The sequence below is a fragment of the Diuraphis noxia genome, unplaced genomic scaffold (assembly GCF_037042655.1).
Source record: "Diuraphis noxia isolate RWA-SAM2 unplaced genomic scaffold, SU_Dnox_SAM2 contig0009, whole genome shotgun sequence".
Classification (NCBI taxonomy): domain Eukaryota; kingdom Metazoa; phylum Arthropoda; class Insecta; order Hemiptera; family Aphididae; genus Diuraphis; species Diuraphis noxia.
This window is the reverse complement of record NW_028301719.1, coordinates 1,697,851-1,713,355: the sequence shown is the minus strand read 5'-3', so window position 1 is coordinate 1,713,355 and position 15,505 is coordinate 1,697,851. Positions and strand designations below refer to the sequence as shown.

The 15,505-nt window shown below is 28.9% G+C and overlaps 1 protein-coding gene across 1 annotated transcript; it reads left to right on the top strand.

Annotated features, from left to right (window-relative positions):
* The first annotated feature begins 14,220 nt into the window (after positions 1-14,220).
* On the top strand, positions 14,221-14,956 carry LOC149054229 (uncharacterized). Its single transcript, XM_089230491.1, has 4 exons — positions 14,221-14,292; positions 14,399-14,473; positions 14,697-14,795; positions 14,900-14,956. Exons 1-4 carry the CDS (start codon positions 14,221-14,223, stop codon positions 14,954-14,956), a joined length of 303 nt encoding a protein of 100 aa, XP_089086617.1.
* The last annotated feature ends 549 nt before the right edge of the window (positions 14,957-15,505 follow it).

The following is a 15,505-nucleotide window of genomic DNA, read 5'->3' as shown; positions in this document are numbered from 1 at the left end:
TTAAACACGTGGGTATTTTGTCAGAATTTTGAATGGGCACCCGTAGGTTTCTGCCATGCCCGGTTGGGGGGCGGCCTCTCTCTCCAGACACCGCGAAAATGCCCAAAGAGCGATGCCGCCCGTGACCGAGGTTCGAACCGGCGACTGCGTGCACGGCGGCAACAGAGGCCTTAGTCCGCTCGGCCACTCTACCCCCTTTAATAATTTGTATTCGAAGAATAAATGTATTCTTTAATTATTTAATGTAAATAAATCTGGCACACCGTGCGGCATCAACACTGTATCTCGCACGCAACTCGGCTCTGTCACAAAAAAACCGTGCAACTCAACCCTGTTATGAAAAAACCACGCACGCAATTCGACCCAGAAAACGATTTTCGCACGCAACTAGGAACCGCTGATTATATCATTGAATTCAAATTTAATATCATCCATTACAATAACACAATAATTGTAATCCACTGTACAGCAGAGTGACATTATCTGACTTTTGTTAGTTTTAATGTTTGATTATACAATTTATATTAGTTTTCAATAAATTTATGTTATTAAATTAATGATTCTAAGATTCTTCTAAGATTTTTAAAATGTTTAAATCATATTTTATTTTGGAATATCAATTCAATCTTTAAAAGTAATTACCTCTACATAAAGTTAAATTTAATATATTATACGTACAATTAAATGATGGACCTAAAAAACAGAAAAGTCATAATAATTCGTTATTCGTGTGATATTTTCAATGGACCTAATGTACCTATAATATCTTAGACACAATAATATAGAAATATACGTTTTTAAATTATTCAGTTAAATAGAAGAATTTGAAATCGTTCGAGATATTAATAAATAATGAATTTGGAAATATTTGTTATTTTTTTAGTTTATGAACCTATATCAAACATAGTATAGAAAAAGGGGAATAGATAATAAATAATTGCTCGCGCAAGTTGTCTATTATGATCGGCCACTGGTGCGGATGTTGCCACACCGTTTTCCCCTTGATCGAGAAAGCAGACTTCGTTCGATCCATCTGATCGAGCGGCGTCGGCCCGCCGCCGTGCGCGTGTGTTGTTGTTGTTGAGCACGATTTAAGATATACAGGTTGCCCATCGGCATATGATAAGGTGAGAACCAAATTGAGTTCTTTGAGGTGCTGGAAATTACAGTAAGCGCTCCATGTGAAAGAAAAGTTAACTACCGTATCGCTGCCGGTTGCCACATTGCCTGCTGAATTTTAAATTTTCTATTTTCAGTTACGTGTAGTAAATAATAATTATAAAAGAATTATTCTTTTTACTAATTTAAATTTTACAATTTTATATTATTTCCCAAACATTTAAGATTTTATTGAAGTCTGCTTTCAAGCTATAACAGTAATAATAAATTATAAATTATATTGTAAGCTATATAGATTTTATTATTTTATTATAATTATCAAGCTATATAAAACAACCAATATATTTATTTATAAACTAATTAATTTATACACTTTTTACATTTATGTCCTAGCTACTTATTACCTTCTTAATCATGATTTAACTAATTTTGACATTTTTTTTAGTTCGGCATTGTTTTTTATTTGCTTGATTTATACAAAATAACAAAGTTTTGTTTGCGATTGCGACTAAGTAGTAGTAGTAAGTACTTAAAGTATATTTATATGTATGTATCTTAGATCGTGGAATAGAATCTATAATTCCAATATTCCATACCTATTACCCTACCAATATGGCCATATGGAATATACCATAAATTCAAATTATTAAATATTTAGTGTGATAAACTGATAATTAGTTCGAGTCGTTCGAGATTTAAATTGTGATAGTAGGGAGCGCTAGCGTCGTTTTCCACAGCTGTGAGTCAATCTCATCTTCATACTTCAATCATTTCGGTATAGGTCGATGGGCAACCTGTATATCTTAAATCGTGTTTTTGAGACACTTATCCGAGATCAGTGATGGTATGTTGAAGGGAATTTCCCGGAATGCAGGAAAATTTGGTTGAAATTTTACCAAACGGGAATGCAGGGAAACTAAAGCAAAAATAGCTTATAAAACGGGAAATTTTGTGATTGCGCATTTGTAGGTTTTTAATAGTTTTATAAGATTATTTTTTTGTCACTAAAATTCTTGATAATATAATTTTCTACAGCCTTATCAATTATACAAAATATTCCTATACTATATGTGTGGTTAGCCACCACCACATAGTTCACAACACTTTGAGCGAGTGGTCACTGGTCACCATGGTTCTCGGCGGTACGACCGACCGCGTCGTTCCCCCCTTTCTCTTATCACTTCTCGTTCTCGTTCACCCTAGATGGCGACACCGAAGGGAAATTTTGAGTAAAAACGGGAGATTTTATAGCTCCAGGTGGGAATATAGTTGAAGCATCCATACCAACACTGATCGAGATACGTCGTTGGTCGTGTGTGTGTATATCGCTCTACAAAACACGCTTTTCTTTTCACTACATGTGGTTCTCGTTTTTGCGGTTTGTCTGTGCCCTTTGTTGCACCGCCGTTTCTGAAACTTTTTTAAATACAGTCGCTTTCGGAAGTTATTGTCAGAAGACACCGTCATCGCAGTCAGCGGTCGACGAATTGAATCGAGTATTCTCGAGTGTAATTCAAAACCACAAGTCTTGATCTTCTTTGGATTCGATTGCGACCAGCTCCGATCCAGTCAACATTATCAACCAGCTCCGGTCCCGTCAGTATTATCAACCAGCTCCGGTCCAGTGATCAATATTAGTCAGCTTCGGTCTAAAACAGGTCCAGATCACCGTCTCTGTATCCTTACGGTACCGTTCCTTATTCTATATTATTAATGTATACTATTATGTGTAAAATCAAAAATATTAGTACTTTGCTATTATTCACAATCCTGAATTGATATATTATTTATTTTAATATTGTGGTAACCCCATCCTCGACAGGGCACGAGTGATTGCTGTTCACGAGCCTCCTAGGTAAGTACAGCTGTGGCGCACAAGAATAGTTATAATTAGTATTCGGGCAACAAGCACCAACTGAACGGATTCATACATATTATAACGGTACTAGATGAATAAGTAAACATTATTAAAAACGATAGTCATAACAAATTATATGAGAAATACAAACCCCATAAATGGAATTTTTAAAATTAAACAAATTGAAAAATAAATAAATACAAAATTCACATACCCATTATTTCTAGAAGTATATTAAAAAACATAATATTTAGTAAATTACATTATATACTTAATGATTGACATAATCTAAAAAAATACTTTTCTACAAAACATTTCATTTCATAGTAGGTACTTTAAAACGATCTATCGATGAGAGTCGGTCACGTATTGTGAGATTTAACATTTTCAAGATGGTAGAAAATTTAATATAAGCTTATTGATAAGTTATTACAGCGATTAAACAAAAAAAAAAAAAAAAATTAAAAAATACCTAGTGCGTAATATTATATTTCTTCCATCACTTACAATAGATTAGAAGATAAATAACGATGGTCATTATAAATTATAAGTTCTGTATGCGTAAGATACGTAGCATCTGACTCATAGCATATTTTAACATACAAAGTACGGGGCACTAGTGCCCCCCAGTGATACTTTAATGCTACCCACTGGTGGGTGATCGTGCCACACTGCCACTGACTAATACATTCTCATAACGACCGATAGGTACCAATGTCAATTATTATGTATATAATATATGTATAAAGAACATAAAACTATTTTAAGCTTTCGACTCTTGTATAGTTTATCCCATACTATATAATAAACAATAATAATATTTTATTGAATGTAGAACTAGAACATGTCACATGCTCACAACTATTTTGTCGGAATTGTTTATATTAGATACCTATTGATAATATAAATTATACGAATAGATATATTTGTACTGATGTAGTACGAAAATAGTACACGTAATTTTAACAATGCTATCAATTTCTTCGGAAGTCGTCGATCGTCGCCGTAAATTGAAGGTTGGGTGGGAATAAGGTGCTATATTACAACATTTCTAATTTTCTACATATTTTGAATTTTCGTCCTGTACTCCTGATGAAAGACAGGCGAGGCGACCATATACTGTACAGGTAAATTTTATACTACTTTTATACAATTGTTTATAGAAGTATTCATATTTCATAGCATTGTTCTGTGATTGAAATATCAAATACTTATACTCGTCCAGGGCCGGATTGGATAGTCTCGGCCCTTCAAGAAATAATTTTCAATCTGTCCGTAATTTGCTATATAAGGCCATATTGGACGAATTTTAGTATTAATAAATAGTAATGATCTTATCCTGTTTGTTGACTGTATACCTAGTGTATACTATTATAATATAGCTGTCATTAAAATGCTAAGTTTCTGGAATCTAAAGAGAAAAGAAGGAAACTACCTGACCCAGAGCTATACCAGAATCAAGAATTTATACAAACATTTTTTTCCATAGATTCAAACATATAATTTTAAATTTGAACACGTATTTTTTTAAATACAGATACTGATAGAAATATATATTCTCTGTTCTACTTATTTTATCAAAGTTTTATTATTGAAAAATCGGTTATTTTGATATAATTATAATATCTCAAATTCTCAATAAATAAACCTATATACAACTTGTAGATGTATTTTTCAATAGAGTACAGTTAATAAACCTATATCAAAATTGTTGAGATAGGAGAGTTGATTTTCTTTCCATGTTCCTCTGGTAGACAATTTTATTGAAGTGCCACCCAGTGAAAATTACTTAAAATATGCTCTGTAATAATAGTCGGGGCAACGAAAAATGAGCGCTGATCCCGCAACCCGTTGTTTATACCCGCCGTTTAGGCCAATAAATCTCAACATAGTGCAGCTGTCATGCCCCCGCGCTTCGTGCCTATTGTATGTTTTTTGTTTCAAAAATTGGTAACCACTACTAGTAAACTGCCGCTTGGTGCATGATGGGCAACGCTCATTTTTCCCCCGACTATAGAGTGTATGTTTGACCAGTAAGAGTAAAATCTACTGTATGTCTAAAAGTATACATTTTTAATAGAAATACAAATGACCAACTTTTTGAGGATTTTGTAAAACATACAACTTACAGGTTATTTTCGAAATGTTTTACTGGGGTTACTAACAATGTGCAAACGTTAAATTCGGCTACCGACGAATTGATTAGTGATAATAAGAATACATTTATAATTGCAAATTGAATTATGTATTATACAGTGGTAAGTCTATCAGTTTGGCATGTTATTAAGTTATAATGATATTCATAAATGCAATAGATTATAGATTTGAAAAAAATAGTTTGGTTTACAGAGTTATACTATATTGGAAAAACAAAATTAAATTGAGCTTACGGTAGTGTGATATCCAAGTTCCTATAATACTAGTGTTTCTTTTTATACCTACTGATTCCTCAGGTTTTTTACCCTCATATACACGCTTTCATTTAAGATGGACTTTTAAAATTTCAAATTTCAAACTTAAATTATAAGATTTAGTAACTTAGGACGTTGTGAAAAATTGATATTAAGCCTATTCAAGAGGAGAGAACATCAACGTTTTAATTTTTGTTACTGACTGACTGTTTATAGTAATCATAAGGTACATCCCGAAAATGTATAAACGATAAATTAAGCATAAATGTAAGTATTATACTTAGTATAGACGAAAAAATCTAAAAACTCTAATTATCTTTAAGTGAGTATGTATATGTAAGAACAAGTTTTTACATTTTATACAACTATTGCGTATTGTAGATGAATAGGTAGGTACATCAATATGATGTTAATCAGATATTATAGAATTCTATAATTAGAGTCACAATAATTTGTTTAAAATGAACAACTATTTTAACCCATAAATATAATATAATATGTAGATTATTTTGAGCTAAATAGAATTGATTAATTTTAGACTCTGAGAGTCTGAGCGGAGTGTAAATGAATTGTGTTTTTTTTTTGTGTCTGTGTACACGATAAGTGGTCAAAATAGTGCTTCAATTTTCAATTTTAACTAAAAAGTTTCAATCAAAATAAATAAATTTCAAATGTATAAATTTAACTTTAAAAGATTTGAAATATTTTGAAAATTGTATCATGTATATGAATTCTAGTACAAACATTCAGTGGAAATTTCATGTGTCTACGATAATTTGTTTTGGAGTTGCACTAATATCAAAATATGATTCCCTTAAAAATTGATTTTGCGTAAAAATTCCCGTTCTTCCTTAATTTTTTGATTTTCTGGTGGTTTTGAAAACTACTGGAAAATTAATAATTTGAACTCCCCAATGCACTAACTAGATTCTTTTTCTAATCGGAAAATCTACTGAAGTTGAAAATTTAAGCATTATTTTGACAACTTATCGTGTACACATTCACACAAAAAAAAAAAAATTAAAATAAAATAACATAAATTATTACAAAATCAATAAATTCATTGCTTCGCTCAGAATTTAAAATTAGGAAAAACGAGAATGTTTACGCAAAATCAATTTTTGAGAAAATCGATTTTAGATATTGGTGTAACTCTATAAGATTAATTTCCGTATATACATGAAATGATCACTGGATGTTTAATGTTTATATTGGCATTTTATATACGTGATGAACATTTCAAAATATTCCAAATGTTTCAAGTTATTTATGGACATTTACAATTTTCAATATTTCTATATAGATATGACCAAAGATTTGATTTAGATTTGAAAACTCAATACAAGATTCTTCATAAGTTAGTCTACTTTTATACACTTAAAGTTTTAAAATTTTTACAAAATTAATCAAATTTTAAATTTACAAATTCTTTAGTTGTTACAAATTTGTAAAACGTTTAACTTTTATAGCTTAGGATTGAAAATTTAAAACAAGATTTCAAGTAAGTAGTTAACAAACAAAATCAAAAAATTATAAAAATATGGGTTTTTTTTATAGTTTTTACTGTTGTAATTTAAAAATAGAATTCGTCGTGAGTACCTGAAATTTTTAGATTATACTTTATATTCTAATTCTAATTTTTATTTTTTTATTTAGCAAATACGCCTCAACTACCGGGGTTATTGGCGTTTCAAAATACATATTATCGTTTACTTAATTTATACAAAAAAATAAATTGTAAACAGGTGAAAAATTAATATAATAAGTTTTGAGAAAAGTTTGTGTACAATTTGTGTGTAATTCTCAGTTTTGTTAATACTATTATATTTTTTTGCAAAAGGTTGATCTCTTTGAGGAATTCTAATAGTGATGATGTTCTCTCCTAATTATAATTGATCATGTCGTTAGTGACTTATAATAATCTTTTATAGTATATGAATTGTATGTATTATGAATGACTAAGTTTGTCGAGTTCATAATAAATCTAATTAGGTTCATTTTGAGTTTATTAAAGGTACCTACATAATTTTTTTTTTAAATCATAACATTATAATAAAATTGAGATAGTATAATATATCCTAGACTGACAAACCGTCTTCGCTCAGAATCGTACGTTTATTGTATACAATGATATTATATCATTGAATTCAAATTTAGTACCATCCAATTTACAGTAACCAACTTGTAACCTACTGTATATCAGAGTGACATCTACTTACTTGCTTTTTTTATAGTTTATATCAATTGTTTTCAGTAAACTTATAATCTCAAATGAATCATACTCTTATGATTTTTAAAATGTTTAAACAATTTTGTATGTTGGTATATTCAATTCAATCATTACAAATACATTTAACAGATAATTAAATCAAATATGTTATACGTACGACTGAGATTTGGAACTAAAATAAAGAAAAATAATAAAAAAATCGTTATGCATGTGATATTTTCAATTGACTTAATGTACCTATAATATCTTAGATACAAAAATATAGCAATATAAGTTTTTTAAATATTGAGTTAAATAGAAGAATTTTAAATAGATCGAGGTATTGATAGATAATAAATTGGGAAATATTGGTTTATTTTTATAGTTTATGAACCAATATTAAACATAGTATAGAGAAGGGAATAGGTAATAATTAGGGCCCGGAATTATATGCACTAAAAATGTTAGTACATAATATATGCATGCATATATGCACTTAAAATATGCATAAATATGTGAACAAAAATGCATTTAAATGAAATGTATTTAGTTTAAAAATGTATATAATACATTAAATAATCAATATGGAAAAAAAATGTATTAAATACCTAGTTTATATAATTGAATTGTATTTTGTATGATGTATTCAATTGAGTATGTTGCATTTTAAACATTCACTCATCTAAATAAAAACTCGTGAACAAAAATCAATAAAAACAAATGTAGTACCTAGGTATTTTCAAATAAAAATGTATGTCTTTTTTAAACAATTTTTTTTCTTCATATTCGCAGGTTTTACATAGCGTTAAGTCTTAGTATTAATAACCTAATACTATTTCTTCATAATTAATATGCATTATATTTTAGAAAAATGGTAAAATATGCATAAAAATTAAAAATGTTCCAAATATGCAAAAATATGCAACAATTAGTTTTGCATTTAATCACACTAAGTTAAGATACAAATTTGTGTTTTATCTAACTACTTTTTAATTTAATAAATAAAAATATGCAAAAGCATACAATTTCGGGCCCTAGAAATAATTAATAGTTATAATTAGTATTCGGGTAACAAGCACCTCTGTGAGCAAAATTTAGTTTCATAGCTTTAACTTAGTAGTCACATCGAGACATGTGAAGTTCAATATTTGAGCTCAGAGACAACACTGAGATAACCCATAGACGCTTAATGTCCAATCTTGTGAAGTTACTGCATGCCATGTCACAAAACAATGGTTTATGTTACGTCACATTGTAACATTCATAAGCAATCAGGTTGAGATATAAAGGGACTAACTAGTTACATCACACTAACTACGCATAGAGTACACAGTCAAAGTGGATGCTAGGATGCTAGGGAAAAAATTAAAAACACGCATATCGATTTTATTGGTGAAGGATTCGAACCCACAACCCCTAAATCTATGGGTTACGCCTAACCCATCGGGACACGCTACTGAGATATTAATTAGGTTGCAGTTTGTTGTATTTAAGGTTTTTTAATAATCACAAGTTCAGCAGGTACATACATTTAAACAATTTGTTTAATTTAATATAATTTATATTAATTGTTAACTTATTAGGGGAGGTCATAACCATAGGGTTTACCAACATATTTCGATCAAATTAATTAACTTGACGAATCAACCAATAATATAGTTACTCAATATCACTATTGTAATTTCTATGTTAAATTACATATTGATTTCTCATACACCACTGGACCACGATGTCTTATAGATTCGCTATTTAACTTTTTTTTACAATACTTCGATTAGCCCGAACATAGATATTACACTGTGTCGTCACATTTGAGACTTAAAACGGTCATCTCATAGACTTCAACATCTTCTTTATGCACACAGGGACAAACTAAACGGATTCATACCCATAACGATAGGTTCTCGATGAGTAAGTAAATATTTAAGAAAGGTAATCATTACAAAAGCTATGAGATACAAACCCCATAAATGGAACTTTTGACTAAAAATATTATTCGTGAGTAATTGTGATTTCTTCAATATTCTTTATATTCTAATTATAATAATTAATGTTTTTTATGATTTATGTTAATACTTAATAGGATACATATTATATATACTATGCATGATTAAGTTTGTCGGGTACATAATAAACTTTATTTGAGTAATTTGGAGTTTATTTTATAGTTACCTACATATTTTTTTTGTTAAAATAATAACAATATAATTAATACAGTATAAAATATCCTAGACTGACAAACCGTCTTCGCTCGTAATCGTTCGTTTTTCGTATTCAAAATAATATTATATCATTGAATTCAAATTTAGTACTATCCATTACAGTAACAAACTTGACACTTGTAACCTACTGTACAGCAGAGTGACATCCACTTACTTGTTTTTTTCAGTGTTGGTGAGTTGCGGCCTAAACCCTAAATAACGTATGAGTTGCGGCCCGGGTTTATGAGAGGTACGTACGAGTTGCGGCCCGGGTTTATGAAAGGTGAGTACGAATTGCGGCCATACAATAATGTATATATTACATATATATATATATATTATATATTATATTATATTATATACTATATGTCTATTTTCTAGTATAAAACTGTCGTACTTATATTAATATTGGTCGTAAAGACCTATTATGAAATTATATTAAATAATAAATAATAAAAAATATAAAAGTATAATTGGTGTAATATATTATGATAATAATGTCCAAAAAAATCAAAGCATTCATAATGTAAGTCATATATGGCAGATAATACGATAAAACGATCTATATTATCATTATCATATTATATACAAAAATTTAATTTCCCATACGTATTGAACATTTCGTTTATACGGTATATAGGTAATAGGTATATAATATATATTATATAAGTAAGGTACATATGTAATGATAATTACTTGGGCCGCAACTCACCCTCAACCATTGATAGTATATGGGACTAACAATTAATGTTTTTTTTTTTTTTTTTTTAACAGAGTAAGAATGTCCTGAACTTGAGAAATTCTGAAAACAGTCATGATACTGATATTACTGATTCTATGGATATTGGAATACTGATTCAGCAGTTAGAAAAGGTTTGTATGAAAAATTATTTAAATATGTTTTGATGTGGTTCTAAATTATTTTATGTTTATAATTTATATATGTTTAAATGTATAATGTATGTATTTATGTTTAGATTTTAGATTCTGTGTGGGACAAGAAACCTGTTGGTTTTTACATAATGTTATTATGATTGTTTTAACTATTTGTATTATTGTTTTTTTTGTGTCTATGACCTGTGTTAATTGTTTGTGTGTATTAATGGTCAATAGGTAATAATAATAATATAGAATATATACAATAAATAAAATAAAAATTTACACCAATAGACAATAGTAAGTACTATGGTAAATTATATATAATATATATATTATAGTTTTATAACCGATTATATTAGATTATTAATTTTCATATTGAGGTGTTTATAATACATAATTATAGAATTATATAACTAAGTTTCATTTATACTTAAACCCCCCCCCCCCTTGAAAAATCCTGGCTACGCCACTGCATACAAATGCATACTAAATGTTAGTCCACAAAAATTTATGAAAACCGAATGGTGGGTACTGGATGAGTAACATACATATGATGTTATCATCAAGTTACCAGTAGTGGGGACATTGATAAATGTCAACAATACCTATAAACGATGATAGAAATTGATAGAAATATACGTTTTTAAAATATTCAGTTAAAATGAATACTCGTAATTTGAAATCAATCGAGATATTGATGAATAATAAATTTGAAAAAATTGGTTTATTTTTATAGTTTATGAACTCATATTAAACATAGTATGGAAAAGGTAAGTAGCATTGATACCTATAACGGTACTCGATGAATAGGTAAGTAAAAACTTGAGAATGGTGATCATTACATATATTTTTTTATTTAAAGATGTTTTTCATATCGAATTCAATTATTTTATTCGATTAATATTTTTATATCAACCAAGATTTTTTTTTTTTATTCAAAACATATTTTTTAGTTAAATTAAATTTTTATATCAACTAAGATTCTTTTATTTAATCAATATTGTTTAATCAAATAATTTTTATTATTACTTAGATTTTTTGATTTAGTTTAGATATTTTTTATCCGTGCTGGGGAAATGGACCCCTTTCATTAGTTTTTATATTTGTATATTCTATAAGCACTAATTGAGCACTAAAAATTGATAGTCTATCGGGAATTAGTGCTTTTCATGATGCCGCCAGGTTGAAATTAATTTTTTTTTTTTTGAAACAATAACAATATAATTAATATAGGTAGTATAAAATATCCTAGACAGTCAAACTGTCTCCGCTAAGAATCGTTTTTTTTATACAATTTAATTCAAATTTAGTACCATTCATTACAGTAACCCACTTGTAACAGTTGTAACCTACTGGACAGCAGAGTGACATCCACTTATTTGGTTTTTTATAGTTAGTGTTAATTCATTTTAATACATTTATAATATCAAATGAATCATTCTCTTAAGATTTTTAAAACGTATAAATAATTTTATATGTTGGTATATTCAACTCAATCATTAAAAATAAATTTAATACATAATTGAATCAAATCAATTATACGTACGATTTGGACTTTCTGGAATTAAAATAAATAAAAATAATAAAAATTCATTATGCATGTCGTTCGGGTGAGCAATAGCGATAAAACCTCAGATAAAGCGGGCATTATTTTGTATTAACTATAATATTTATAATAATTATGTATATACAGTTTAGTTCTTCTGTTTCCGTCAAACGCGGCTCAGTAAACCAAACGCTGACACTCGCCGCGTATAGTATTAAGATTACTAAAAATTAATGCTTACATGAAATAATTAAATAAATCACATGCTTAATTATTACTTCTAATCAAATGCGTTCTTAATTAATTATACAGTCCACAGCATCAATAACTAATAAAAAAATAAAATAAAATAACACAACATAAATTGGTCCTAAACGAACCGGATTCGGAATAATAGTGCGGAAGTAAAAGTGTATCTTAACGCGAGTGAAGTGCGTGCAGCAACGAAGAGGAACTCATATTCAAGGGTTGCGGCAGGAAAGCAACACAAACCAAAAAGCAAGGTAAGTGAACAATAAATGCCGAAACGTAAAATAGTGCGCAGAAGGTTAGGCTTGGTCATTCTATAGGGATACGAATAACGTGTTACGTAAGGAACAATCGGGCACAAAAGGTATTAAATATATATAGTATATAGTTGGAAAGCACGGAGAGCAGATTTCAACCTCGACCAAAGTCTAAGTATTTGTAAATCGGTGTGGTAATAACACGGGTGATAAAATGCCGACGGATCAACAAAATCCAACGAATGACGACTAGGTTACAAGGGGAGGATGTTGGAGAAATCCCCCAATGATAGAAACGCCATTTGTACTTGGACGAGAGGTCATACAAATTTGTACAAATTGCGTACTAAATGATGGGATAAAAAAAGCACACTTTTGCCATGGATTCTTGTGGGGGGTGCTGGGGTAATGTTTCTCTAGCACCGTCCAAGTTTTTTACTTGTTGGGCGAAAACTAAACGCATATCAATTTGAAAAATGGTCATACAAACAGTGGCGTAGCCAGGGGGGGTTTTGGGTGTTTAAACCCCCCCCACATTGCCTTTCCACGTCTAATAAATTATTATTAATATTTCATTAATTCTAGTACTTCCTATCTATAAAAATATATGACAAAACGTTTCTGGATATTCCGAGAACTCGTCCAGAAACATGATTGATAATAATAATATTATATAATTATCTTAAATCATGATACTATCTGCACGGGTTTTCAACAACTGTGATTATGACGACGATTAAGAGGACGCTACACCCGCATACGTTGTTTCCGTCTTACAAGTGCGTAACATAGCAAATTTTATGCTCAGCAGATCACGTTTAGCTCCGTTAGATTAAAATTTAGAGTAAATTGACCTCTTGAAAAAATTAAAGGTAACATTATTATCGAGGGCATGACGTAGGTTTTTTATTATATTTTAATTTTAAAGTGAGTTATGTGTATTTTAAGATATACAAACAATTTACAATTTTAAAACACACATAACTCACTTTAAAATTAAAATATAATAAAAAGGCCTACGTCACGCCCTCGATAATAATGTTACCTTTAATTTTTGTAAGAGGTCAATTTACTCTAAATTTTAAACTAACGGAGCTAAACGTGATCTGCTGAGCATAAAATTTGCTATGTTACGCACTTGTAAGACGGAGACAACATATGCGGGTGTAGCGTCCTCTTAAAGATATTATTTTATATTATTTTAAGACCGTGGTTATGAGTTATTACAACGTATTATCACAATATTTGATAAAACTGTTTGTTTGCTTATAATTTATATCACGATAATATTCAAAAGTGAGACTGTTGTTATCTATTACTTTTGGTTGTGTGATATTGTGATAAATTAAAATCTGCAAATTTATAATTACGAAATTTATGAATACCTATTCAATATTGAATATACCAGGATAAAAAAAAAAATGTAATTTGTCAATTGAAATTTGAATTCATATTTGATATTAGTATATTACACATTTTACTTTTGCCGTTATGGATAAATTTCTAATAAGAAAAACGAGTGCAGCAGTATCTAAATCATCATCAAAAATTGATGTAGACGATGTGGTGAGTTAGTTAATACTTAATTATATTATTAGTACAACAAATAATATAGTCCATATAGGAAAGTAACATGAAATTATGTTAAATGTCGATTATTATATTTTAGACTAACACTGATAAAGACAAACATAAACGGTCTGTGGAAGATGATGAAGATGTTACCACCAAAATTACTAAAACTGTAAGTAATTACCTACCTACTTCTTAATTATATTTAATTAAAAAAATGACCTATTTGCTTAGCAGTTAGCAAAAACTACAAGATCATTATATCATATTGTATTATATTAGTTGAATTAATGTTTTTATTAGTAAAATTAAAAACTTGTATAGCTATGACACAACACCATTGATAGTATATGGGACTAACAATTAATGTTTTTTTTTTTTTTTTTTTTTAACAGAGTAAGAATGTCCTGAACTTGAGAAATTCTGAAAACAGTCATGATACTGATATTACTGATTCTATGGATATTGGAATACTGATTCAGCAGTTAGAAAAGGTTTGTATGAAAAATGATTTAAATATGTTTTGATGTGGTTCTAAATTATTTTATGTTTATAATTTATATATTTTTAAATGTATAATATATGTATTTATGTTTAGATTTTAGATTCTGTGTGGGACAAGAAACCTGTTGGTTTTTACATAATGTTATTATGATTGTTTTAACTATTTGTATTATTGTTTTTTTTGTGTCTATGACCTGTGTTAATTGTTTGTGTGTATTAATGGTCAATAGGTAATAATAATAATATAGAATATATACAATAAATAAAATAAAAATTTACACCAATAGACAATAGTAAGTACTATGGTAAATTATATATAATATATATATTATAATTTTATAACCGATTATATTAGATTATTAATTTTCATATTGAGGTGTTTATAATATATAATTATAGAATTCTATAACTAAGTTTCATTTATACTTAACCCCCCCCCCCTTGAAAATCCTGGCTACGCCACTGCATACAAATGCATACTAAATGTTAGTCCACAAAAATTTATGAAAACCGAATGGTGGGTACTGGATGAGTAACATACATATGATGTTATCATCAAGTTACCAGTAGTGGGGACATTGATAAATGTCAACAATACCTATAAACGATGATAGAAATTGATAGAAATATACGTTTTTAAAATATTCAGTTAAAATGAATACTCGTAATTTGAAATCAATCGAGATATTGATGAATAATA

What these genes read in the sequence shown, in the direction of transcription:
- LOC149054229 (XM_089230491.1), top strand. Translation starts at nt 14,221, where the DNA reads ATGGATAAATTTCTAATAAGAAAAACGAGTGCAGCAGTATCTAAATCA. An exon ending in CCACCAAAATTACTAAAACT is followed by an intron (nt 14,474 to 14,696) that starts GTAAGTAATTAC and finishes TTTTTTTAACAG; the next exon opens with AGTAAGAATGTCCTGAACTT. An exon ending in TGATTCAGCAGTTAGAAAAG is followed by an intron (nt 14,796 to 14,899) that starts GTTTGTATGAAA and finishes ATTTATGTTTAG; the next exon opens with ATTTTAGATTCTGTGTGGGA.